Below are 25,719 nucleotides of genomic sequence, written 5' to 3'. Positions count from 1 at the left end.
GGGCTTCAGAGTGTGCATGAGAGAATTTAAAAGGACAGTTGCCAATTTCTAAAATAAAAGTCAAACAAGTGGAAGCAAGCTTCCTGCCTTCCTTCTTTTAAGGCAATTTGAGCATTTAAAAGCCTATTATAGAACTGAGCAATGTAATTCACAGCATTATAAAACAATGATTAAAATAGAAACTGAAATGGGATAGACATTTCTACAGAGGATTAAAAAAAAAAGACCTCTTGAAACTAATATTTAGACTATAGAGTTCTACCTAGAAGAACACAGCAATATCACAGAATTGGAGAAAGGACTACTTGATTTCAGCTGATTAATGTGTTGCTATTTCAAAGGACCTAATAACTACAAGTTAAAGCTCTGGAGGTTTAGAAGCTGTTTCATCTGAAGATCATTGAAGAGGGGTCCAACTGTTCCTGTCAAGAAGCATGGAGTTTGAACAGCCATGAGAGTGGCCCTTTTGACAGCAGTACAAAAGATGAGAGAAGGCGGTCTCAACTGAAAGTAAAAACAAACCCTTAGAAACACGTTTCAAATCTGGTTTTTCTGCCCCTCTGGTTCCAATTTAGGATCTGACTATTAAGAACAGATTTTAGACGGGTGTCTACTCAAGTATGCCCATAAACCATTTGTCACCAGCAAACCCACAGTCATAGGATAGAACAGTTTTAAGAGGTTTAGAAATCTAGCATTAGATAGGATTTTCTCCAGATTTTTTCTACACATTAATTAGTATTATTTAACTCTAAAAAAACCCCCACAAACCTGGCTCTTTTTCTCCTGATAAGTCTTTGTGGAGAAGTAGAAGATGCAGTGTTATGGGCCAGAGTAATTCTAGGAAAACAACAGTGATGGGAGGAGAGGGATGAATTCCATCAGATGGAAAAAATAAAGTGAAAGGAGATTAAGTGCATGGAAGGAACCTATGGTAAAAGGTTATTTTCTCAGCCAGTGTAGGCTCCAATGCTAATGAAATGCTTCATCAGTGGAGCCGTGAAAAATATTATTTGAAACTCCAAGTTTCAAAACCACACACAATTTAACAGAACTCTAAACTACTAACACCTTTGTCAAAAGTTTCCTTGCCATTTATAAATACACTCTGTGCTTCTCATAAAGTGAGGAGAAAAAACTGAAGCTGATACTGCTGTGAATGTCCACGTTATGTTTTGAACTAAACCAAAACATTGACTTTGATTTGAGATGCAAAGATGTGCTCCCTTTTATTTACAGGGGAGAGGAATGATGTAATTTTAACTTAACTCTGGGTTATGTAGTCTCAAGTTGCCATGTACACAGAAATGGGCTCTATAGAGGAGCAGAAAATTCTACAGCTAAATATTCAGGGACAACGACTCTAGCATTTTCTTTTTTTAAGCTTTCAGGCCCTATGCCCCAAACAAAATACAGGACATTAGCCAATAACGTTAGATACTGGCTCCCCAAAAGGGCATTCAAATCCCTTGGAGGAAATAAGCCTGTCAACAACAAATTATTTCTGACAGATACTTATTCCTGCCCTTAGAAAAGGAAAGTAAAAGAGTAGGGAAGAGAATGAACACACTCACATAGAGGACATTTCTGAATATGTGTGTATATGGATCTGTGTAAATGGAGGTGTCTCTTCCCAATACAGGCAATACAGATGCATGAACACAGTGGTGCTGAGCCCATGCTAACAGAAACCAGGTTACAAGGTGTGATGTTGAGTGCAGTAACAAGGCTTGTGCTCATGGATTGGTTTGTGCAAACTAGTGAGAATGCAAAAAAAAAAAAAAAAAGGAAATTAGTCTAATATAGCCCTTCCTCAGGGCATGACAAATAAATGTTGAGGCAGTCACATAGTATGTATTTCCCACTAACGTCCTGCTCCCAAAGATTTATTTTTTTCTTTTTTAAGAACATATCCTCTTCCAAAGATGCATTCAAGAATCACCCTTACTAATACTGTCCCCATCTGTATGATCCTCCTGGACCATGCCATGGCCAGGGAAAAGGGCTCTTACAGCCAAGCTGGAGCTCAAGGAGGGGTCGGTTATGAGCAGAGTTGCTCCCTCATTGCAATGTAATGACGAAGAACGTGGCAGGAAGATAAATTATACTTAAATAAACTGGTACTGTCAGAAGATACCTATTTACTTTAGATTCAATTTGCTCTTTGTGTCCCCAGCAAAAGAAAGCAGAGGGTGTCAACAGTGGCATGAAACGTGCGCTGTATTGAACGGCAATGACCAAAATCAAAAATGACCTGAAGGAATAGAAGTCTTTAAATATTTATGCCACATTACAAATTATCTCTGCATTGCTCCACACAACAGCATACAAGTTACTATTTTTTTAAGGCTGTATCACTGGCAAAAAGCTTAGCTCTTCTACACAAGCTCTCCATGGCAAGGGCAAATGCAATTGGAATCTAAAACCAGAGAAAGACACACACAAAAAAATCCACCTAAACAACTCAAAGCCAAACCAAACCATCAAACTGTGCCCTGAAATAACTCCGTCTCTATTACATGCATGACTGTACATAATTGAGAAGTAGAAATAAAGGATATGTTTGTAGAATTTGCTATCATGTAGATCTACCCAATTTGTATTCAGAAGATGCTTTGGGTGACAACCAGCACAAGCACGTTTCCCCACCTCAGTTGCCTGCGTAGGCCAAATGGCACAGCTGCAAAACCATGTCCTGCTGCTGTACCCATGTCCCACCTCTGCTTGTCCCAGCTGCAGCTTGCTGAGAAAGTGGCTCAGGATGAGGTTAAGTAGGGGAAAAACCACTTTGTGCTTGACAATTCATAGTGGGAGGATGCCACAAGGAACAGGAAAGAGAGAATAAAGCTTTCTAAGGAAGGAGGTAGGAGGATAGGAACTATAAACATCAGGGTCACAATTATAACATCAGTAAGAACATTCAAAAAGAAAAGAAAAAAAAAACCCACAACGGCCCCCACTACCAACAAAGTAAGACATAAACCAACCAACAAACAACTGAAAAAATCCCTGAAGAACATCCAAAAAATCTCTTACTTCTGAAGTCAGTATGTGCTAGGGCCATTTTTATCACTGTCTGGTTTAGAGTCTTCAGGGGGATCTCATTTTCTTTGCTGCTGCTAGAAGTAGAAACTCATTTGTGTTTTAAATGAAAGCTGTGATTCATGTGCAATCACAGGATTCTAGGAAATGGTGCTTTAAGAAAAAAGCATGCTATTCTGCAAAAGTCACAGCAAAATCAGAAGAGCTGACAATATTACAATCTGTTCTCCACCATCCTCTTGGGACACTACTGTTGGTAAGTTCATCAGGGAAGGCTGGGATGCTTAGGATTGCAAACACAAAATGTCTGCACTCTGATCCTGAACTACCTTTGTGTCATTAACACATGCAATGAATTTACTCTTTATTCATAACAATGCCTGGAATGAGAAAGAGATATGCAACAAGAAAATAAAATTAAAACAACTAAAATGTGAGGGTTTTCCTTTATTGTGATTATGATAATCAGGTAGCCAGCCTAGGAAATGAAAAACAACATCCTTCGAGATCTTTCTTTAATAAGGGTTCAGGGAAGAGCTGCTCAGTTCAAATTTATTTCACTGAACTTATCACCTGTTAAGTTTATGTGTAAGGTAAGATTCCTCTATTGCATCCAGCTCTTTAAAGAGTATCTGTCAAATTGGTCCAGGTGGATGATAATTTTCAACACAAAAGGGTGTGTGTCTGGGGGTGTCTTCTTTGTCCTTTAAGACACATGCATTAAGACCCCAAATGCTAACACCACCAGTCTAACAGGGTGCCTCTCTACATTTTCCTTGGGGCTGCTACTTTTTCTTTATCCCTAACCCCAAAAGAGTTTAATCGAAACAAAACCAACTACAGCAACACGAGTTTTGGCTTCTAAGTTTATCTACATACAACAGTTTTAGAATATAACTTCAAATCTTTTTAGGCTTCAGACACTGAAGAAATAGCTGTTTGCTAGCATGCTGACTGGTCTAATTTTTCCCTCATGCTTTTATCTAGCATATTTTACATTTCCCGTGCCAAGTAAAATACAGTTAAGACCCTCCAGCAATAAAGCTTAAAATTGAAAAAACAAGGAGAAAAATATTACAACAGTTTTCTATCTTTTAGGGTAATCTGCTGGGAGTGGGTCAAGGGAATAAATCTGCATGTTATTTCTAAGGGGGTAACTATCACAGACAATGACAACGGGGGAAAGTCCTAGAACAAAGTGGGGGGGAAGGATAAAAAAAAAAGTTCCATATTGCAGCTAAATTAAATAGTCATTTTTATCTCTAATGTTTTGGTTTGTTTATCAGCAGGATCATAGTTTTGGAATTACACTCATACGGAAAACTACTTGCAGAGAAGACAGGCACGGGGCAAGTTAAAAGCCTGGTTTTATAGTAAATAAGTCTTCCAAAAAGTGTCAGAGAAAAATACCCATGCTGTTTAAAACAAGATAAAAATGTAGGTTAATTTTATTTGTTCTGAATAAGGTGAGCACCTTAAAAGGGTCGTGAAAAAATGTATCATTAGCTGAGCTGATAAATGTCCACTTACTTTGAAGATGTATTTGTTAACATGGTGAGAAACATTAGCAGTGAGGGTCAGATGGTGACGTCACTGCACAGGGACTGGAAAGAAATTTGGGGGAAGTGTTCTTTAACTTTGGGCTCTCAGCACTGGGTTGCAACTGGTAGCAAATGGAAGGCACAAACTATGTGTTTAAACTACTTTAATCACTTTCTCCTTCACCTTCATAGTGCATAATAGAGCTGAATGAGTCAAGGAAGAAGGACTCTCTAATAAAGCAAGTATGTTTAATTAGAGTTAATTCAGTGTTCTGTGGCAGAAAGATCACATATAAGGTTGCTTCCCCAGCAGTCTCCAGCTATGGTATGAAAAGAAGTAAATAAATCAGGTTGCAATAAGCACACCTAAATGAGAAATTGATATTTGTACACACTAATGCTGCAAACCTGCCTGGTACCCCCTTTTCTGAAATCTGCAGTCTTGAAGAAATGTTTCCAGACTGAAAAGGAAAAGAAGGGGAAAAAAAAAATCATAGTAAACCCAGATCAAAAACGCACCTATAAAGCACATATGAAGAAGTAAGATGACATCCTTTCAGGCAAAGAATTTCAGATTATTCTCTTTCCTTATGCTGTACCTGGGATTCCCCAAGACAGCCCCACGACAGCCCCACGCCAGAGTCCAGGAAGTCTCTTCGTCTACCCAAGACCCATTTCCTACAGTCTGGAGGAGAGAAAAAATCCCAACTGAACTGTAGCCCTCCCCACACCTGACACACAGACACGGTGGATACTGAGAACAGTGAGAAACATTACAACAACACTTCAACAATTTCAGCAGGTACATAATCTGCAGTGTGACAGAATTGCTGCATTACAGAACAAATGCATGAAGATGACTGGGAGACTCGCTGTAATTATACCTTAAATATGTTACTATTATAAGTTAGCAACAACAGCAGTGACACACACACACAAAAATCTTAAGTATTGACAGCTTGACTATATAATAGAGATTTTCCACTAGCAGACCTTCAGCATCTTGCTTTCCACAATACAGAGCAATCTAAAATACCCAAACTTGCAAAACTCTTGCAATTTCAGGCAGCTGTTTAGGTAGAACTAAAGCCAGAGGATTGTTTATTTTAATAAAGCTATTATATGTGCAGCTCCAAATTAGGAATGGCAGGAGACCAGGGGATGCCTAAACCATCACCACCTGTTTGCCCTGAAAATCAATTAAAGTCACACTATCACAGCAATCCCTTCTTAGCTAATAAAAGTTATACAGCTTCAACACGCGACTTGAGGTGCTTTGTGGGAATGTGCCTGAAATCCAAATCCTTGGTCTCACCTTCCTGCAATACTGAACAGAACTCTGAACCAACCACTGTAGCACTTGCCTTTTTGGGGCTAGAGAAGGTGTTAAGAAAAAAGAGACTCAGAACTGTTGTTCTGATGCAGAGGATTGAACTAATATTCAGTAAATGCTAACAATCCAGCCAAGAACATTTATACAGAGTTTTAAGTAGGAGAAAACTCCTTTATGACACATGCCTGTTCAACATATTCTGTGCTGCAGAACAGATCCAACTTTACAAGTTGAAAGCAAGGGCAGTAGAGACATCCCAAGTGTTTTAGTAATTAAACGAATATGCATAATGAACCATATGCCCAAAGGGCCTGTTCTTCATGTGGGCCAGATTTTTGTTTGAATTTTTAATTTTTATATACAGATGAAACATTTCATGTAATATACCAACAGTGCAAAGGAACATGCTATGCAGGAAGGGAAGGAGGAACTACCCATGTGAGAACGATCAGAATACACTTGATGAATTCTGCTCCTCAATTTCCGATTCAGAGCCAAGAGGTTTTTTTTTTATTACAAGAAAAAAAAAATATCCTTTTCTCCTTTGAACAGCTGTATTAGTCATCTGCTAAATATATGTATATTTATATAGGTCATATTTATGCGTTCCTACGTGTGAAATTGCTTATATACACCAACACATTTAGATGCTGCAAGACTAGCAAAAACACAGACACTATCTCAAATTAAAAAGCTTCTGATCCACCAGAAGAAAATAACTACAGGATGGCTCTCTGTTCATCAGGACCTGGCGTGTTGTCTGAGCTGCAGGGAAACAGGACACACATCTGTCTGTGAAACAGGAATGGACATTTTTAAATAGATGGGTCAAATTCCACTCTCATTACAATCATGTTGTCCTACTGTCAATGTGAGGATACTGTTGCCTTGTTGCAGAAATACTATAACTTCCATATTCTCCTGGGGTTGAGCTGTGCTTCTCCTCTCTCACTATTGTTCACCCTTTTTCATCCCTTGCTCTGAAAGTGTTTTTCTGATCAAAAGCAGCACCCTTTGCAAACCTGTGTCATTATAAAAGGCTAGTCCTCTAAACCAGTAACAAAACTATTTGGTACTTCAAGCTCATTTTCAAATAGCTAAACTGCACAAGAGCAATCTGGTTCTTTTAAGTAGCACAGATCTATGGGACAAATTTTTGTTTTGTAAAACCAGTGATGGGGTTGGGTAGTTGTCAGTGTGGGAGTAATGGTTAAGCTGGAGAAAAACTTTCCTGTCTGAGATTTACCAGAGTTCTGAGTTGTTTTTAATACATGATTTAGGCTCTGTGAATCAAATGAAATCAGATTGTTATTGGACATAGTGAGGGAAAGAAAGATTTGGGGGTAAATAGCAAGGAGTGCCTCACAGTAGCTGAGAGTTACACTGCAGTTAGATAAACAAGCAGGGCTACAGACACCAGCCCTGGCTGCCACATGCCCCGACTGGGCACTGCAGGGACGTGGTGGGGAAGCACCAGCAGTGCCCTAAGGACAAGAGTGTGATCCACACTTGTGAGCTGAAAGGGTGACTTTTCATCCAGCTCGGTGAGTTAAACTTTTTGTGAGACTTTAGGAGGTCCCATCACCAAATGTAACTGCAGTGACCTGTAAGAGCAATCTTGTCCCCAAACCCTGAAGTATTTAAAAGCTCAAATAAAGAAGCTGTAAGTGATGGCATTTGTCACTCTAAGTCCTGACTCAGGGCTGGTGATTTTGACACTGCCTGGTTTATGTGATCTAGTGGTCTCCATGGAAAGACAGATAAACTTCAACGGCTGTCAGAAGACAAAAACTGACACAGAGCATCACCTTTCCTGACTGTTTAAATCCTTTAAGGAAGTGTTGGAGCAATTAGAGAGGGAGTCTAATCTTTGCAGAGTGCATTAACACTCTCCGACCTCCCAGACAATAGATCAGACCTCAGACACATAATGCTTCCCTAAGGCTTTTTAACCAGAGCATTTGATCTCATAGTCACTCTGGATGTGTTACTGTAGGTATCAGTGTGCAAGACAGTGTTCATGGGGCATTAAAGGACCACTACCCTGTGCTAGCAGTCATCCAACTTTTAAAAGAGAAAGCAGGAAAGTCATTGCAATGCATGCTGTCACAGAAGGACTAATTCCCAGAAAAAGAAAAAAACAGAAAGAAAAAAGATTAAAACAATACAGGGGAGCTCTGAAAAATGTCTGCATTTTTATTAACCTCGTATTTCCTTTCTACTGCCACTGTTTACCTCCCAGCTTTAGAATATAAATCTATTTTTAAGAAACATATATTGCTTTTTTTTTATTCATAAAAACATTTATCTGATAATAATTTCATGATACTTCGTTTCTTAAGCCCTGTGGAGGGACTTGAGGGAAAGGGAATTAGGAAAACAGGTCTAGTTTATTAAGGAAATTGAAATATATCATTGCATGTAATTTTCCCAAATGTCTACATGGAAGTGTCTGGGGAAGTTTTCTTAACTGCTAGAACAAGTCATCATCTAATTCCTGATGGGCACATTCAAGTAAAAGAAAAAAGCTAATATCACTGTTATCAATTATGCATTTCCCATTTAATATTCTAAACACTTAAAAAACTTGCTTAGTGCATTTTTAAAATGGAATTAGACTTCCTGGCCATCATGTTCTGACAGGGCACATCTGAACAGTTCTCATATGGACAATGCATAATGGGGTTTTTAAGCCAGCTAACTGAATTCCCCCCCACTGCTAAATAACTAGTGCTGCAGCCTCACTAAGCAGTGGGTTTTTCCCCCTATGTAATGTATTTGAGGTACAGTGCTAGCTAAAAATACTTTATATGAGTCTAGTAATGCTTTGTATTAGCTGAACAATTTTGTTTTACTTTTCTGGACCTACAAAAAGTGCCTTTTCTGAAGTACCTCCATTACTATTAGTTTTTGCTGCTGTTTAAATGGATACTTCAAATTTGTCGAGCCAAGTGCATCACAAATGACAAAAAGGTCACATATACCTAGTATATTTAAAAACAAACAAGCCTTCAAAGTCAAAGTGTAATGCAGTTATTTCTAATCTGAACAAACAATAGACTACATCTAATGAAAGCTGACAATTGGCTTTGGTACAGAGCTGTGCAGCTCCTCTGCTCCATTAAAAGAGGAAAGCTGAAGGAAAGTACAGAAGACAGTGACTTCTTCCAAAAAAGCAAGTAGAAAGTTCTGAACCTGAGTTAGCACAGTAAATAAAGGCTGTTCCAGGGCAGACTTTTGCCCCCATAGGACAGTCATCTTTCAGAAAACAGGCTGACTTGGCATGGGTAATGTTAAGGCTAAAATAAAACAGTGTACCAGATAGACTAAGATGAAACACTACATGTTTTACATAATTATTAACACTTCTCAAAATCACAGCACTGCCTTTAAAACAAACAAAAAACCAAAACAAACAAACCACACCTGAAACCAAGGCAAGTCTGTCTTCTGCAGTGTGGATGTCACAATTACAATTAATAGAGTTTGTCTTTATGAAGAGATGGGGGAAGTGAGTCTGATTTATTTTTATTGCTATCCTTAAACAACCCAAGAACTTCCTGGTTGCTTAAGACCAACCTAAGTCCAAGCTAGTTGCTAGTCTTAGTTGCTAGTGAAGAAAAGTAAAAGAGAACAGGCTTCTAAAAGTATGTATTTACTCTGTAGCTTCTATACTAATCTTCTTATTTCAGATCTTGTACAGGATCCAACTCTTTCTTATTAAAAAAAAGAAACAAACAAAACCCCACAAGAAGCAAAATTCTTTAAGAGAAACCCCTCAAGGTGCATCTGCCTCCCTCATAAAACCAAAATGGTGCATTACCTTCGAATAGGAAATTTCTTCCAGTTGTCAAGATTTCTGCAACTAGTGTTAGATTAGTGCTGAGAGAACGGGTGAATTAAATTAAAAATAAAATAGTTCAAGCAAGAGAAAGAAAACCTGCCAGAAAAATCTGACAAAAGCCTGAGTGCAGAGCTGGCTCATTCCTGAGGGTCCATCGCCATCTACAGGACTTTCCTCCTCTTCTGAAACCCTGCTACTCCTGTTCACACAGAATTAGCCCCGAAATGAGGATGGAGATTTTTTAAGTGATGTTAAATAACCCGGGTTTGCTGAAATGAAGGGAGTTACAGTGATTTAAACCACCTACAGACATGTGTCTACTCATTCCCTCATTTTAGATGAAGAAATGGTGCCTTTCTGTTCCAAGGAAAGGCACGCTCCTAAGCTAACATCTGTGTTAAAAGTAAAGGATGTGCCTTTTTCAAAATTAAGAAAAAAAAATTGAAAAAAACCACAAAACACTGATAGGGTTGTTCCACCAACGACAAGGGAGATAATAGTCAACGTTTGCAATCTTCCTGTAAAACTAAGTGCTTTAAAGTACTTTCTAAGAGGTGCCAGGTCAAAGTAATGCGAATAATGAGACGAAACCAAGCAGATCCTGACTGAAAGAAAATCAATACACCTGGGATTCTGGGGGAAAAAAGCATATACTGAGAAAGTCAAAGAATTCTTACTTTTAATGAAAATTTCACTTCCTAATACATACATTTTTCCTAATAGAAACCATGGGTATGTATTATAAAAGAGATACCAAAACCAGGTAAGCTAGGTAGCAAATGGTTACAAATAAATTCCTCTTGGTTTTTCAGCCTACCAGTCAATTGATAAGAATTGCAAATCACCGCTTTCTCACAAATTCTGAAGACATTTAATCTGTTGTTCCTCTAAATAATCTAAAACTGCAAAAAGAAAGCCACCACAAAATAAAAGAACCAGCTTTCAGGCAGTGTGCACTTCAGGCATTTCCCACATTTACTGCAGCAAATTCCTAACATTGGGATATAGATTTGTAAGGTAACAGTAAGAATCATGAGCTAAATTCACCTTTGGCACATGTAAGCTTTGCAATTCCATCCAGAGTAAAGGAACCAGTGCTGCCTGCATGGATAGTGAGTTTGATCTTTCATAATACAGTTAAATAACAGTCAAAGACAAAAAAACATAATTAAATGCTAATCTGTGATGAGTTTCACAGCTAGGAGAGCACAGGCTATCTGCTAACGTGGCTAGAAACAAGAGTCTAGCAATGTTAAGTACACAAATAAAACCAGCAACAGGCAAGAATATTATTTTACCCTGCCAGACAAAGCAAAACAAATACAACATCTTACACAAAAAAAAAAGCAAAATGTGCAAACCAGCATAAAATCAACAATAATCTCTCACAAAACTTCAGAACTTCAAAAGGCACAAGACATTATATATCAGAATAAAAAGGGGGGAGGGGGGGGCTTCATCAATCAAACAGCTAAAGTACAAAACAATACAGCAAACTCCAGCCAGACCACAAAGAGGGTTCGCTCTTCATAAACATCAGATCAGGCAGCTAAAATTATTACCAAAGCTCTCTTGTAACTGTCACCTGTGGTGGGTATAATTACAGGCTACTGCTGCAAGCACGCCCACGTCATATGGCAATAAAAGGACCTACAGCTTGCCAAGACCAGGCAGACAATGGAGAACATACACCACCTGACGAGAGCCCAAAAAGATCAGCCAGGGAGACTAATAAAAATGACAGCTTTGAAACAAATGACAAAGCTCCAACCACACACACACACAAAAGGCAATATCAAATTAGCTGGAAACACAAGTGCTGAGCAGAGTTCTCCAACAGGTCACAACTCGAGCAGAAAGGCAGTCAGGGTTGTTTGCAGATGCATATAAGTTCAGGTTTGAGCTATCAACAGCCCTTTTATATTTATTTATTTATCTTCTTAATTAGATAAAATGTTTGCACACTTGGGTTTGGCTTTGGGGGCTGTCATTTGATAGCTAGACTGATGAAAACTAGAGGTTTCTTAACCAGTTCTGGAGACAGCCAGATAGGTAGATAGATCCATGTATCTTAATGCAGGCACCTTCGAGGGCTACATCTATATACGGCAACAAAGCTGCATTTTCTTCTCATTCCCTTAAATTCTCTACTGGATGCCTGCACACACATTGCTCCTGACCAGCAGTACAGAGCCTTATCCTCTGGCAGAACAGGGCTTTAAACTTTATAGCCAAACTATTTAGGTTAACACACACAACCAATATATTGAAAGGCCTCATCATAAACTAAAATCAATGTAATGTAATTAAAGGGTGAGAAGCAGGAATCTGGTTCTCTGTCATTACCAGGGAACTCAAGGGAATCACTTCTATGTGATACATGGAAGTTTTGAGTAGACAGCACAGAAAGCACTACTGTTGCTCAAAATATATGAACATGGCATAGGCTACACTTAAGAACAAGCTCACCAAACCCAAAAGCAAAGGACTTTCCATGGAGGGTAAATGACTTGTTAAGGAGGCCCACAGGAAATGAGTATTACTCCTCAGATGCAAAATATGGTTTTATTTCTATTTGGGATAAATTCACTTGTAAAAAACAAATTCCTGAAATCCCCAAGTTGAAAACATATGACCATCCAACCTTTTGAAAGCTAAAAATGATATTTGTACTGCTCTCTGCTCAGCTCCAATTCACCCTGACTCCAAAGCTTCAAATATTGCTTTTTAAATCTTGTTTATCGTGTTGTCAAACTTCTAAGTGGTTATTTCCCTATTAACTTTGTCCTTGTTTGTTCTTGCATTTTTGAAAGAGCTGGAAATAACATGTGTTTACTTTGCTGTGTGTCTCTCAGCATCATCAATATCACTGTTGCTATTCCAGGAATTTTAACTGCTGCAACAAAGCAAAGCCTGGGATCTCAAGCATAAATCGTACTCCCCTCAAACACAGAAGAATATTATTGGTAATGCAAAAATGGCTGGGAGAAGGATGAAACCATCTCCTTTAATTGTCTAGAGAAGCCTGTTTCTCATCTGAGCAGTTACTTGCATGTGTCAGGTAACGTGCTCCTAACAGCTCTGCATGCACAAGTGGTGAATTTTCACAGGCGCTGCCACGGGCAGCGTGGAGGAAGCAGGATGTAAAGGTTTCCTCTGTCATTAGGAAAGTGCTTCTACTGGGGTATAATAGCTCGAAATAAAAACATACCTCTGATCCAGCATTTTCACCGGAGTTGAAGACAATAATTTTAAGGATGTGCCTTTGCTAGGGTTTTACAAAGGGAAAGAGGGGAGGAAACGTTAGGGGCTCTGAAGAATTACTTACTTGGTCAAATTCCTGAAACCTGCTTTTGCTGCTCCTCCAGTACCAGGTCTAATCTTAAATATGAGCAAGTATTTGTATCATTGCTATTTTACAGCTTTCCCATTTAAATAGGAACTGCATTCATCCCTTTATGACTGCTTCTTTAAAACTAGCAAAACATAAGCAGCAAATGAACTGAGAAAAGCCCTTAGCAAAAGCTCTACAGTACAGCAGAAGTAAAGACCATCTCTTTTGCATTAATACATTTTTTTTATCTTTTTTAAAGTTTTTTCTTTTTCCAAGTTCCCTATTCAGTGTTTGGAGAATACTCATTCTTCTCTCTTTAGGATTACATCTATTAATTTTATTTAGCTTTTTAATGTGGAGACATTTTAATCTACCATTACTTTAATGCTGTTCCCGAATAGTTTGGGAACAATGATTCATATTTCATCTTCAGCTATAAGGATGGAAAAAAAAGGGAGAAAGACTATACTCTTCTCATCACTTACACATATAGTCATGGTGGGGTGGTTTGTGCTTTGTATCAGGGAACTGCATGTTCAGAATGAGTGGACAATTCACGGGAGAAGTAAGAAAGATTTTGGAGAAGTAAGAAAGATTTCAGAGAAGCTCTTATGAGACACATCTTCCTTCTCCACCCTATAGGTAAGAGAATTATCATCATCTACTGGTAAAATCACAAGGAAAGTCTCAGTGAAAAGTATCCTCTATCCTCTGCTTGGTTGGCCAGAAGTCCAAGAGATGCTTGGTGATTTGGTCTCTATCCAAAGTTGTTTGGATTTCATAGCTGTTACCAGTCTCCTTTCTCCATAGATTCCTCATGTTCCCTGTTAAACTCTTGTCCCAAGAATTTCCCCTAAATTACCTATAACTCCCCTCCCACCAAGGAAAAAAACAAACCAACTCATTTTGTGTTGCAAAACAATGCACGAGTTAAACTGGATGTTTTACTCATACCCAACCTGTCATGTCCAGGGTTGAATTATGCTTAGTACAAACAGAACTGGAACATTTTGTGTTTTGCTTGGGAAAGTCTAACCATAGCATACAGGAGGCACTTGTCCTCATGCAGAATGGGAGATTTATCCCAAGTAAACTCCAGGAAGCATAGATTTTTGAGTTAACAAACATCCTTCCTGAGGGAAAAGAACATTTCTCTCTTACTGATAGACAACAAGCAATTTTAGAGAACAGTGTCAACAAGCTAATGGGCATTAGCTTGTAGGTCATCAGTATAAATATAGCCCAGCTCAAAAGGGATCAAAAATTGTTCATGCCTAATGAGATGGTTGGTGTCTCCTCTATGAGATGAGTTTAACTGGGCTCAGATCCAGCTGCTGTATTGCAAACTTAAGTGGCAGCGTGTGAAATGGCACACTCAGCAGAGATGTCCAGAAGTTCATGGGCTGCAGAGTCTGAACTCTCTGCTGCTTTCCCAGATTAGACTGAAGTGAATTGGCACAGTAATTCATATACGTGCAGCCTCACCCAGCTTGCCCTGTGACTCCTCAGGCTTGCAGCTCCCAAAGACCAAGAGGCCAGCACCACAAAATAAGGCATCCTGCAGCTCCCTCTGAATTTAAAAAGCTTTGGAGATCTTAATGGAGAAGAGTCTAAAAAAATCTGCAGCAAGTTGCTCATAAAATGAAGTTTGGGTTTCCTGCTGCATCCATAACCCTCAGCAGCTCTGCTGGGCATCCACAACCTCCAGGGCTTCCCTACTCACGCATCAGCTGGCTTTTTGGGAAGCCGCAACTGCTCCAGAATTATTCCTGTCATTTTCCCAGCTGCCCACCATGAAATACCTGCAGTCAATTTGACCAGAAACCCCACATCACACTGCATCACCGCACATTCCCCTTCCTTTCCTCCCAGTACTAACCCACCATAAAATAATTCTCAGATACACTGCAATGTCACTAAAAAATAAACAAATACTTCCTCTGCACGCTGCATTCCTTGTCTGGCTGGCCCACGTTGCCAGCCTGGGCTGAGCCTGAAAAATAGCTCCCACCTGTACCTACCCTGGCAGCAGCCTTGATTAGCAAGAAGCCTGAACCTGATATAGTGGGACATGCTGCCAGTAAAAATGAATTATGCTGGCATGGGTGAGTGTGCAGGGACCCTGAAGCAAATCAGCAGCGAGCGCTGCCAGTCACCCCAGAGGTGCTATGGTGGCTGCTTTCCCATGGTTTGCCTGAACCTGTCAATGTCTCTTGCAACTATCATGCAAACTTTAAAAAAATACATATGATAGTAAAAAATCCAGTCAATGTATCCTCTTAATTTGCAGCAGATTATAGGGTTTTTTAATGCAATTACTGTAATTTCATTAAATGACATAATTACCATTAATGCAGAGAAAAATGTCAATAGAAGGTGTAATTATGTTGTATAAAATCACAAGCACAATGTGCAATGATGCATAATTCCTCATGAAAATCATTCTGTGACTAAAATTAACTTTTAAAATATTTTTAAAATACATATTGTTCAGTGAGAATTATTCAGTTATTACAGATTTAGCTTCCATGACCAGGGAAGTAGGGGAGCAGAGCAGGCAGTAAGGGTTTGCATGTGGGAGGAAACACCAGGAATTCAGTTTAAAAGTGCATTAGAAAGGTAAGAGTGGAAGTGATGTCTCAATGGAGAAAGGTGTGACAAGAGAGAAGAGGACCAGATTAAAGAACAGAATACACACCCTGGAAACTGGGAGCAAATTGTCCAGGGTAGGAGATGGATGGTGTCAGACACAGGAGAACCACAGGAGGATTGACTAGAGTATGTCTCTGGGAGTCTTCAAAATAAAGCCCTTTTTGAGAGGCATGTTTCAGTCAAAACACATTTGGATTGAATACAGAGATAAATATTAAAAAAAAAATACAGCTTAGAATTTCAGAAGTAATTTTTGGCCTTAAAAGTCTACAAATCCCGAACTGACGGATTCCCCCAAAATATGTGTCAGTCTTCTAAAATCTCTCCTGTTACATGAACACTAGCAACTGTACATGTCACATTTTCCACACGTAACAATATTCCTGATACTCCCAGGCACACACAAACACGTGTGTTCTTTTTTAACACCAGAATAATAATGAAATATACATTCTGAGGAACCCAGAAAACCTACGTGTGACTCTTTCCTCCAACCCAGGATGCTTTTGCCAAAATTTGTGTAACACACTTTGCACCAAACCCTTTATGCACCTGGCAAAACAACACTGTAAGTAAAATTTTGCATTTCACTCCTTTTCAACCCCTTTTCCAAAGCATCTAAACCTGAAAAAATTCTGATTTTTCTTGTGCCTGAGCAGGCCTAATCAGTGTCCTCTGTGCCTATACAACTAACTCTGACTAAAAATCATCAGAATAAAATTGCAGAACGCTGATTAAAAAATAATTTCATTTATATAGCACAAAAACCCTTAAACTACTCACTCGTTCTTGGAATGTCTCCTCTCACCATTGCAAACTAATAGAGAAATTTAGCTTTGGACGGTGCATCTTATAAAATGAGAAAACATGGCAATAACATTTTTCTCAGTCACTTTGTGTCCTGCCAGTTTTGCCCTCTCTTTCCTCCCTCTTCATCAGTTCCTCTTTTTCTCTTGTGCACCCAGAGGTGGCAGCTAATGTCCTTGTCACACAAGCAGGCTGTCAGCACTAATGGGGAGGGAGGTGCACAGTAATGAAGACTAAAACAGGAAGGTGTAAGATACTGCATCCTCGCCTACTGCCACGCTCTGATGATCTCACAAATATCTTCTTCAGTCTGGCAGTGATTTTTGTCCGATTGCTTAAGAAAACAAGTTTCATATGATTATACTGTCTGCTTGTCTTCCTCCTCTCTCCCTCTCTTCCCCCTTGGAGGAAGGGGCCTGGGCTACCTGTAGAGGGAAAACCAAGGGCAATAGAACAAGGGAGGAGGGTCCTAAGGACCACCCAGTCTCTGGGATTATCACAGTGAAGGTATGTGGCATATGTAGAATACAGTCATGACGATTATTTCTGGTTGCCAAGAGGTGACAACTGTTGGGGGGGGGGGGGGGAAAGGTTTTTTGTGGTTGAAGGGCCTGGTTGACACTTACTCTACCAGCTGTGGTTTCACAAACCCAGCTGAAAAATGGTTAAGAATCTTTGTTCATCTTCCTCACCTCTGGTGTTCAGTTTAAGCCCCAAGCACGTTGTCAATAAAGACAAATTTGGTACAGGCTAAGCTGACACAAAGCCAGATACCAAAGGTACATTGCTGGGGAACAATGATTTTTAAAATGTGACATTCAGTACACCTTTTATTTAACCTGCTAAAGAGTGGATTTTACATACAGATTGGGGCTGGGAGGGATGCTGCACTTCCCCTGCTGAGTATTTTCAATACTACGAACACACATGCTGGAAATAGTGAGAGAGATATATAATTAGAACTTCATGTTAAGTGTCAGAGCTGAATTATTACCACGTGGGAAAAATCAGACAGACTTAGATTTTGGTTTGTGGAAGAAGCCTGTGGTAATTATTATTTGAGTCATGTATTTTTATCCCTTTCCCATTACCCACTTTTGTTCAGGAAGTATTATGGTCTCCAGCAAGGATGTTCATAATCTGTAACTTGTAACCTGCTTGTCCTCCTTTTCACTGGGAATCAATTGTTTTTCTACACACCTGTTTTTCCACCTTCTTCTTTTTCTTCCTGTTCACCACTTCCAAACTTTTCCTAGTCCAGAAAGTCTAGAAAACTGAACTTCACAGCTGTAACCTCACAAATAATTTGGTGCAAAATCTCTTAAGAGCAAATATCTTTAGTACGTGCTTAGATTCTTGCTGTAGGACATTGTCACTGTGTTCTTACATACTTTCCCCCCTTTCCAAGCCCCATTGACATGACATCCAATTCCCTTATGCACAACCATAGAGTTCCCTTGCACCAGCTGCTCTGCTCTCCACCAGCTCTTGAACTTTTAACTTTAAATATGATCTAAATGACCTTCAAGTAACAGGGAAAAAAAAAGTACAGAGAAATGACCCTCTAATCCTACCTACTCTTACATGCCAGTCATGCCTCTGACCTGCAGGGTGAAAGACTCAGTCATTGCTCTGGAGCTTCTTTCAGTCAGGGATGGTCCACTTTACTCATCTCTAGTAAATACACTGAAGTGTTTTCCTCAAAAGAACCTTTAAGCAACTTATAATTCACAGACAGTAAAAGCGGGAGAAAATCTTGGAGATGTGGCTGTTATAATGCTTAATAAACACTCAACTCAAAAACTTACTTTCTGCATGCTGCACCACCACAAAAGGATTTTGCAACCCTTAATGGCATGCCAAACATTTCAAGCATGAAGAAAATGTCACACCACAGAATAAAAAGCAGGAAAACCTTTTTGTGCTTGAGTGGATCATGAGAAAACTGCAAATGGGGTGTTTACTACCAAGAGGAAAAAGGAGAAAGCTGAGAAATGGGACAGGCAGGTGGAGATCTTGGCTTTTTGTTTGCAGAGCACAGCAGAACTCACTGTTCTGCCTTTTCCTTTCTCTTCTTTTTGAAAAGCAGTGTCTTATTATGGCCAAGAGAATAGATTTGCAACAGGCCATGTCAGCAGAGCTACGAGCGTGCCATAGCAGGCACTGCTAACCTGCACCGAAGTGCCACCTCATGGCAATGGAAGGTGGAAGGGACAAGACTCATCAGCTCACTGCATCACCCAGATCAAAAGCATCCCCCTGCATCTCCTTCCTGCCACCACCTCCCTGCTTTCCTACCACCCAGGAGCCACGTTTTAAAACGAAAAAAGCCATCCAGAGTCAGCACACAGTCGCAGCCTCTAAAGGATGGTGCCACCCACCATGGAGATGGGCATCCGTGGTGCCTCTGCACCAAAAAGCTATTCCTGAAGGGCTGATTTCCATCCCCATCACGCCCAGTGTGGCCCAGGCTGTCTTGAAACCTGCAGCCACGCAGCTACAAAATACCAGTAACAGCAAGTGACAAAGGGCTTTATGCTGGTGGCAAGGAAGGCAGGGTAACGCTCAAGATCTTTTATCACTTTGCCTCATGCAATGAAAGAAGAAATCCACTTACCACAAAGGCTATCACACTCTTTACCGTGGACTCCCAGAGAAAGCAGCTCCGAAGGAATTGTATTGTATTCCATATTGCCATGGTGATTTTTTTCACACGATCAACATTTCTTGATAAGATCTGATAAATATTGAGTGGGAGGAGGGGAGGGGAAGAGGAGTTTAATCAAACACTTTAATATCCTACCATTGCTTCAGAAACTGGGATAATTTAAACTACAAATGCATGCCAGGGCACATATTACAAATAAAGCCTCTATTTCAGAGACACACTCCAGCTCCTATCTGCTTTCTGATTACACACAAGCCTTCCAGGTTTTCCTCATCTCTTAGGAAAAGAAGGAAAAAAAAAAAAGGGGGGGGGGATGGGAAAGCATATCTTGATGCCAAAACTAAATAAAACAGTAACACAAACCTACCTTCATTTCCCTTAAATTCTCAAAATATAGCAACTTCTCAGGAAAAGGGCAAGAGAAAATGTAATCAAAACACTGAACCTCCTTCTGTACATGTTTTGGATTAGTCCATAGAAATAAATAGGGAATTTTAGCCTTGTTAGAGGGCATCTTTATTTTAGAAAAGGGCAATGGCCATGGTTTTAAAATCCTGTGGACTTTTTAAATAATTAATTTCAACCTGGTTGCTTTCTTCCCAAGGAAGGGAATAAGGCTCTTGTTAAGCTTTAGGTGCTGCAAACCCTGCAGCATCCACAGCTCACAACTTCCCCTCTCTGAAGCACAAAGCAGAACTACTGATGCAGACTAGATGAGAAAGCAATTTTGGGTTAACACAAATAAACCTTTTGATAGATACAGAAATATGCAGAATGTACATGTATTCAGCATCTCCTGCATAAACAGGTTTTGCTCTCGCAACCATGCTACAGGAATTCAAATGTCTCCCAAACAGATGCAAGAGACAATTTTCACCTTTTTAGAAAATTTGCGGTTCTCCTCAGTAAAGCGCTTTTCTCGGGGCTTGAATGTTCTAATACTTGCTTTTACCTGAAAAAAACACAACATAAAATTAAAAAAAATTAATATGATACAGAGTTTTAAGTTCATGATTTCACCTTTGTATTATTAGTGTTGATTACAAACTTCAGGATCTTTCAACTCATTTCAGCCTCTATGTGACATATAAGGAGCTGCCAGGAAAAACGTGGATGAGTTAAATTGGGCAAGGCTGGACTCACTTCAGCTAGAGCAGAGCTGCAGTGCAGCCCACGATGGCCTTAATAAATAGGATTTAACTTGGTAAAAGGCTGTAGGGCATAAACAATTGAGACTGACTCAGCCACTTAAAAACTAAGTGCAGCGTGTACATGCCTCATTAATTTTCCTGTCAACACCCTGGGAAGAGAACATTGTGGGTCAGCTTTTGGGGGAGAAAGTATGTGTTAAAAGTAATGTATAATAATCTAAACATTAAGCCTTTTTTTTTTGGCTGTTGCAAAAGAAGCTGTGGCATACAGTAATAGACACCTCCTCCTTCAGGGATCTCTGGTCACTTGTCAGTCCAAAAATGCCCCAGCATTGTCGCATCCACCTGGATCGACCGTCACAGAGCTATGATGGCCCAAAACTTCTTCACCCATGGCATGAAACACCCCTACACCACCAGATGCAACCAGGTCAGGACCCTTCCTGCTCGGCTCCTGGTTTTTACAGGATCACCCCACATCCCCGTCCTTGTAGATGCACACATTTCTTACGCCAGTAATAGGCAAAGAGAAAGTATTTCAACTTACAGGATTAAATAGGACATCCAGCTCCAAGTAAATTACTCCTTTTGAAGCATGTTCCAAGTCTTTATTCTTCAGTGTGTAACAACTTTGTTTACCATTTCTAATCTACAGTTTGGAGAGGAAGAAAAAACATCAATATTTTCCCAGCTGTAATTCACAGCATCACTTAAAGACACTACAAACAAATAAATAAATAAATCGAAAGCACGAAAAAAAAACCAAACAAAAGAAACCCCCAACACCACACCTCTCCCAAAATGCTGGTATTATACTTGGAGCCTGAAATACAAAATGATTGTTAGATTAGAGAGCTATAAAATTGCAGATTAAATCTCTTATGGTCCAACTTTAATTTACAGACCTTGTACTATATAGTAGAGCAGCACATGCAATAACCAGTCTGAAAATTCTGCCCTGGAAGCCAGTGAGTTGATGGGAAGTAATCAGCTTCTGTTATTACAGGTTTAAAATGGGATTTTTCTTCCAAAGTTCAGGAAAAAAGTCACAAACAACAACTTACCTACCTATTGCACACTCGAGTACACTAACCCACTTTCTAATGCTCAAGCTTATTGCAAGCAAGGTTGTCAAATTATTACCCAGGAAACAAACACAATCCAAAGAAATTAATCAGCTTAAGTGGAATGAATACTAATGTAACAAATGTTCAAAATTAACTAATCTGTGTAAAAGACTTCTCCCCCCACCGCACCCTTGAATTTCAATACCATTTCTAGGTTCTAATCCATTGGTTGGTCCTATTGCATTAAATATCTATAAAATAAAACCAAACACAAACAAGCAACAAACAAACAAAACATAACACAAAAACCAGCAAAAACACCAAGGGAAAAAACCTCCCTCACCATTTTGTAAACTATTTGGCTCAAATCAAAAGCATTCTCTCTTCAAAAAGTGATGGCAGAAATGTATTTATTATACACAGTAGGATATGTATTGATTAAACATTTGGCTTTTTAGGAAGCAGACCAGTTAATTCTAAACAGCAGTAACATAAAAAACTGCAGCTTACCAAAAAGCTACATTCAGGGACTGTAATGATCAAAGATTAAAGATAACGGAGGAAATTTGGGAGCATGAAATTGCAACCATATTTAAAACGGCTATTGCTGCTTTGGCATTTAGAGGAGGCACTCGTATAAACCATGGCAGAAATGAGTGTGGGGAGGGGGAAGCATAATGGGAACCAAGTGATTTTATGAGACAAGGGAAAGGTCACTTTCCTTCCCAATGCTGCTCCACCCTTTCTGTACCAGCAACTCGTCAAGGGGTAGATTTCTGGCTAACAGTTGAAAGGCAAGGGGGCTCTCACAAGGATCAACTTTGTATCCTCAGTGCTGACCAACCAGGACCTCCAGCTTTTACAGTGTCCTCATCCAAAGCTTTGCTTAACAGGGTGCTGGGACTTATGCAGGCATATGCAGAATATATTTAATAACAATAAATAATCACAATAATAGACACTGCACTAAAATGATCACTAAGCACCTTTGTTTTCACTGCAAGAGAATACACGAGAGGTTGGAGCTGGCAACAAAGGATGCTGCAGCTCTCAAGATAGGGGCAGGCAAAAAACTATTTTGGAGGCCAGCAGGTTGAGATAACCTGCAGCCCCAAAACAGAAGAACGGCTGATGTGTGAGCCCCTCTTTGGGGCAAAAGGACTGGCACCACAAGGTCCTCAGGCTAACTGTCACATCCACTATTGTCAGCCCATCATAAAGGATTCTGTTATTTTAAGTTTCCTCTCTTTTCAAGCAAGAACAAACAAACAAACAAAACAACACCACCAATAACAAAAAAACCCTGCTGAATGAAAATGAAGCAAACTTTGTTTGGAAATTAAAGACTATTCATTCACCCAAATGAACTGAAAGATGGATTTACTGATGGTAGAGGCACAGGTACAGATGTTATCCCTTTGGTCCAATGGGATGCCACCAGCAGCAGGTTTAGACTGATCTTTGATTCATGGACTCTTCTGCAACAGAAGGTGGGTTTCTCCCAATGTGTCTGCAGAGATGTAGGTGCTCAATATGTATCACAATAACATTATTCTGGATTCTCCATATTTTTTTTTTTATTTGAAGGCAGACTTTCCATGTATTTCACACATTTCTAATAACATTTCATCCTATTACCTTAGGAGCAACCATTAAACGGAAGTTCTCTTTATATTCCTTGGGATATACTTCTTGCTTCCATCTTTCAGGAGCCCAACCAACAAGGAAAAAAAATGTCACAAGCTGCTAAAATGAAAAGAAATGCTGTGACTACTGAGAAGGTACCAGTCCAATATCATGGTATTCAGCACTCAAAAAATGCTTCTGACTTTGGTGAAAAAGACTATTGAGATCTGGAACTAAATCACACACTTTGGGTTTGGTTGCAGTGTGTTCATACAGTAACTTTCAAGTCAGCAATAATTTCCATCTCCGTCTTTGAAAATGGGGGTGGGTTGTTGCTTGAGAAATGTTTTGAATGCTGTCGGTATTATCATCACTGCTACTGTAAAACTGAACAGGGCAGAAAGTGCAGTGCAAATCCAGATTTACAGTCAGCTTCATTTGGCATCTTTAATTTTAAGTGTTTGACTTGTCTGGTAAAAGATGTGCCAATATAACTTAGCCTAAGACTAAACAGTCCTACAGATATCCTAGCTTTTGACCTTCTGCAGAGTCAAAAAGCACAGGAGAAAAAAAGAACAGCTAGGTATGAAATGGCATCTCTCCATTGTATTTTCATTTGGATAAAAAGAAAAAAACTCTGCAAAAAAGTCAAAGAAAAATACCTCCTACAGTTTTGGCAGAGTGCTAAGCCAGTGTGGTTCAGCAAAAGGTGCAGGGTAATTCTAACACCCATGACTGCACGGAGATTAGATCGGTGGCATGTCTCAACTGTGCCCAGAAGAAAACATCTAAAATAGCTTTTAATACTCTACATTTTCATTGCATGCTGTTCTTGGGCCAGAGTTCAGATTCTGTTCAACATCTCCCTCAATTTTGAGAGACAGCCGGTCATATTAATTTCATTTTGGATCTATTTCTTTCTCCTCTCTGGCTTATTTTCTCCAGTTCACAAAGACTGCTTAAATGCTCTCTCCAGCTGTGGAAAAGGTGAACAAATGTTGCAGCTGGAGCTGGGGTCCTTGGATGAAACTAAATGTCAGAAAGATCAGATTTCTTCTGTCACCCCAACAGCTCTTGCCACATCTCTGAGCTCACACAGCTTTCATTCAATGAAGTTCCCCGATAGTTGTATCTAAAATAAGTTACCTTTCCTATTAATGTTTACATCTACTTATGGTAAAAGGGAAGGAAAGGAATATTCTAATTAAATGTGAAAATATCTGCCGATGAGGTCCTTAAAGAGATAAAAATTAATATTATTCATCTATTGATTATGTTTATAACCACACTGAACACTAATGCCTGCCTTCTCTGAAAGCTTCTCAACAGCACACAACATACTGGGGCAAAATCACCAACCAAGAGTGCCCACAACCTTGTGACAAACACGAGGACAGTTGCTCCTATCCCACATCAACATGCTTCACTTTCCAAGGTGACCATCAGAAAACCTCTCAAAAAAAGTCAGGATTTCTATCCCATGGGAATCACCAGTATTGGGGGCATTTCCCTGTTCTGAATCAACTCAGAAAGAAAAAAAATACCAGTATTTTCACAGAACATTTAATCTATTCTATATCACAGGCCCTTCTCCATACAGGACCATGCAAAGGAAATTACCAGTTGGAAGAAAAGCTAGAATTCTTTGTGCATTAGATATTTGGGTCTACAGACACTTCAGACAGAGGCAACTTCTGGCAGTGCTTTAGCTGAAGCAAACACTCGGGTACACGAGACCAACGTACAGTCAAGGCCCAAAGAGCACCAGGTTCCTTTCAAATGAGTGAATATATTTGCTAAACTCTTCCCACAGATGTCCCCAGTAAAACAAATGTGACTAAACACAGTATTGATGTAGCCAGCCAATGCTAAATCTATTAAGCAACAACCTTCTGACTGCTTGGGAATTTTAATGAAATAGCAAAAGCTGAGATTGATATGACACAAAACACGGAGAAGACAGGACCCTTACGCAGCAAAGGGTGTTTTTTCATTGCTCTTGTCTCAAAGAAATATGGTTTAGTGGCTTTTTTTTTTCACATTGATTTTAAGAAAACTTCACTCTGTATCCAGCTTTGATGCAGATTCAATGTCATATATTGATGACCTGACAGAAGAACGCTGGGTTAAACCTCTGTACATCAACCCCCGTGACGTGTGGAAAGGGTAATGGCTGCTCTCCAAGGGTAATTCATCTAAAGCATTTGGGACCTCTGATATTCCTGCTTGAGCTCATTTTTGATGCACAATGTCATACCATTTGCCCTGAGTAACATAAAGCTGTCTTGTAATAGACACACACCTACCCTTATCAAAGGACATATTTCCCCAGGAAAAGCTGAAAGCAAGCCACATATTTGATCCACCTGGGCAGGAATAAAGAGGGTTGTTTTGTTTTTTCTTATTTTCTCCATTCATGCAATATACCTTGATTTGATTTAGTATGAAATGGCCATTCATTTATCCAAAAAAAACCTCTTTGCTCCAAATGTTTCACTTTCAACAACCTTCTGTGGAATCCAAAGTAGAATGGAAAATTTTATTATTGGCAGAGGATTGATTCCAAAGATCAAGTAGATAAGGAGCTGATGGTCTGAAAAAAAGCAAGCAGCCACACAAGTACTTCCAGGCAGTCTGAGGAGAAGCTGAAAACC

General features: G+C 39.5%; 1 protein-coding gene across 1 annotated transcript in view; it reads right to left on the bottom strand.

The window, feature by feature from the left end:
* Positions 1-25,719, bottom strand: part of MCTP2 (multiple C2 and transmembrane domain containing 2) — a 101,415-nt gene that overhangs the window by 24,764 nt on the left and 50,932 nt on the right. Inside the window, exons 14-16 of the mRNA XM_051628613.1 lie at positions 20,920-21,021; positions 20,099-20,173; positions 19,171-19,290 (exon numbers count right to left, since the gene is read on the bottom strand). Of these exons, the coding sequence (XP_051484573.1) occupies positions 19,171-19,290; positions 20,099-20,173; positions 20,920-21,021 (297 nt within the window). The remainder of the gene's footprint in view (positions 1-19,170; positions 19,291-20,098; positions 20,174-20,919; positions 21,022-25,719) is intronic.

Source organism: Apus apus, chromosome 10 (assembly GCF_020740795.1).
Source record: "Apus apus isolate bApuApu2 chromosome 10, bApuApu2.pri.cur, whole genome shotgun sequence".
Taxonomy (NCBI): Eukaryota; Metazoa; Chordata; class Aves; order Apodiformes; family Apodidae; genus Apus; species Apus apus.
Note: the sequence above shows the minus strand (reverse complement) of the source record. Positions and strands in the feature narration are given on the sequence as shown.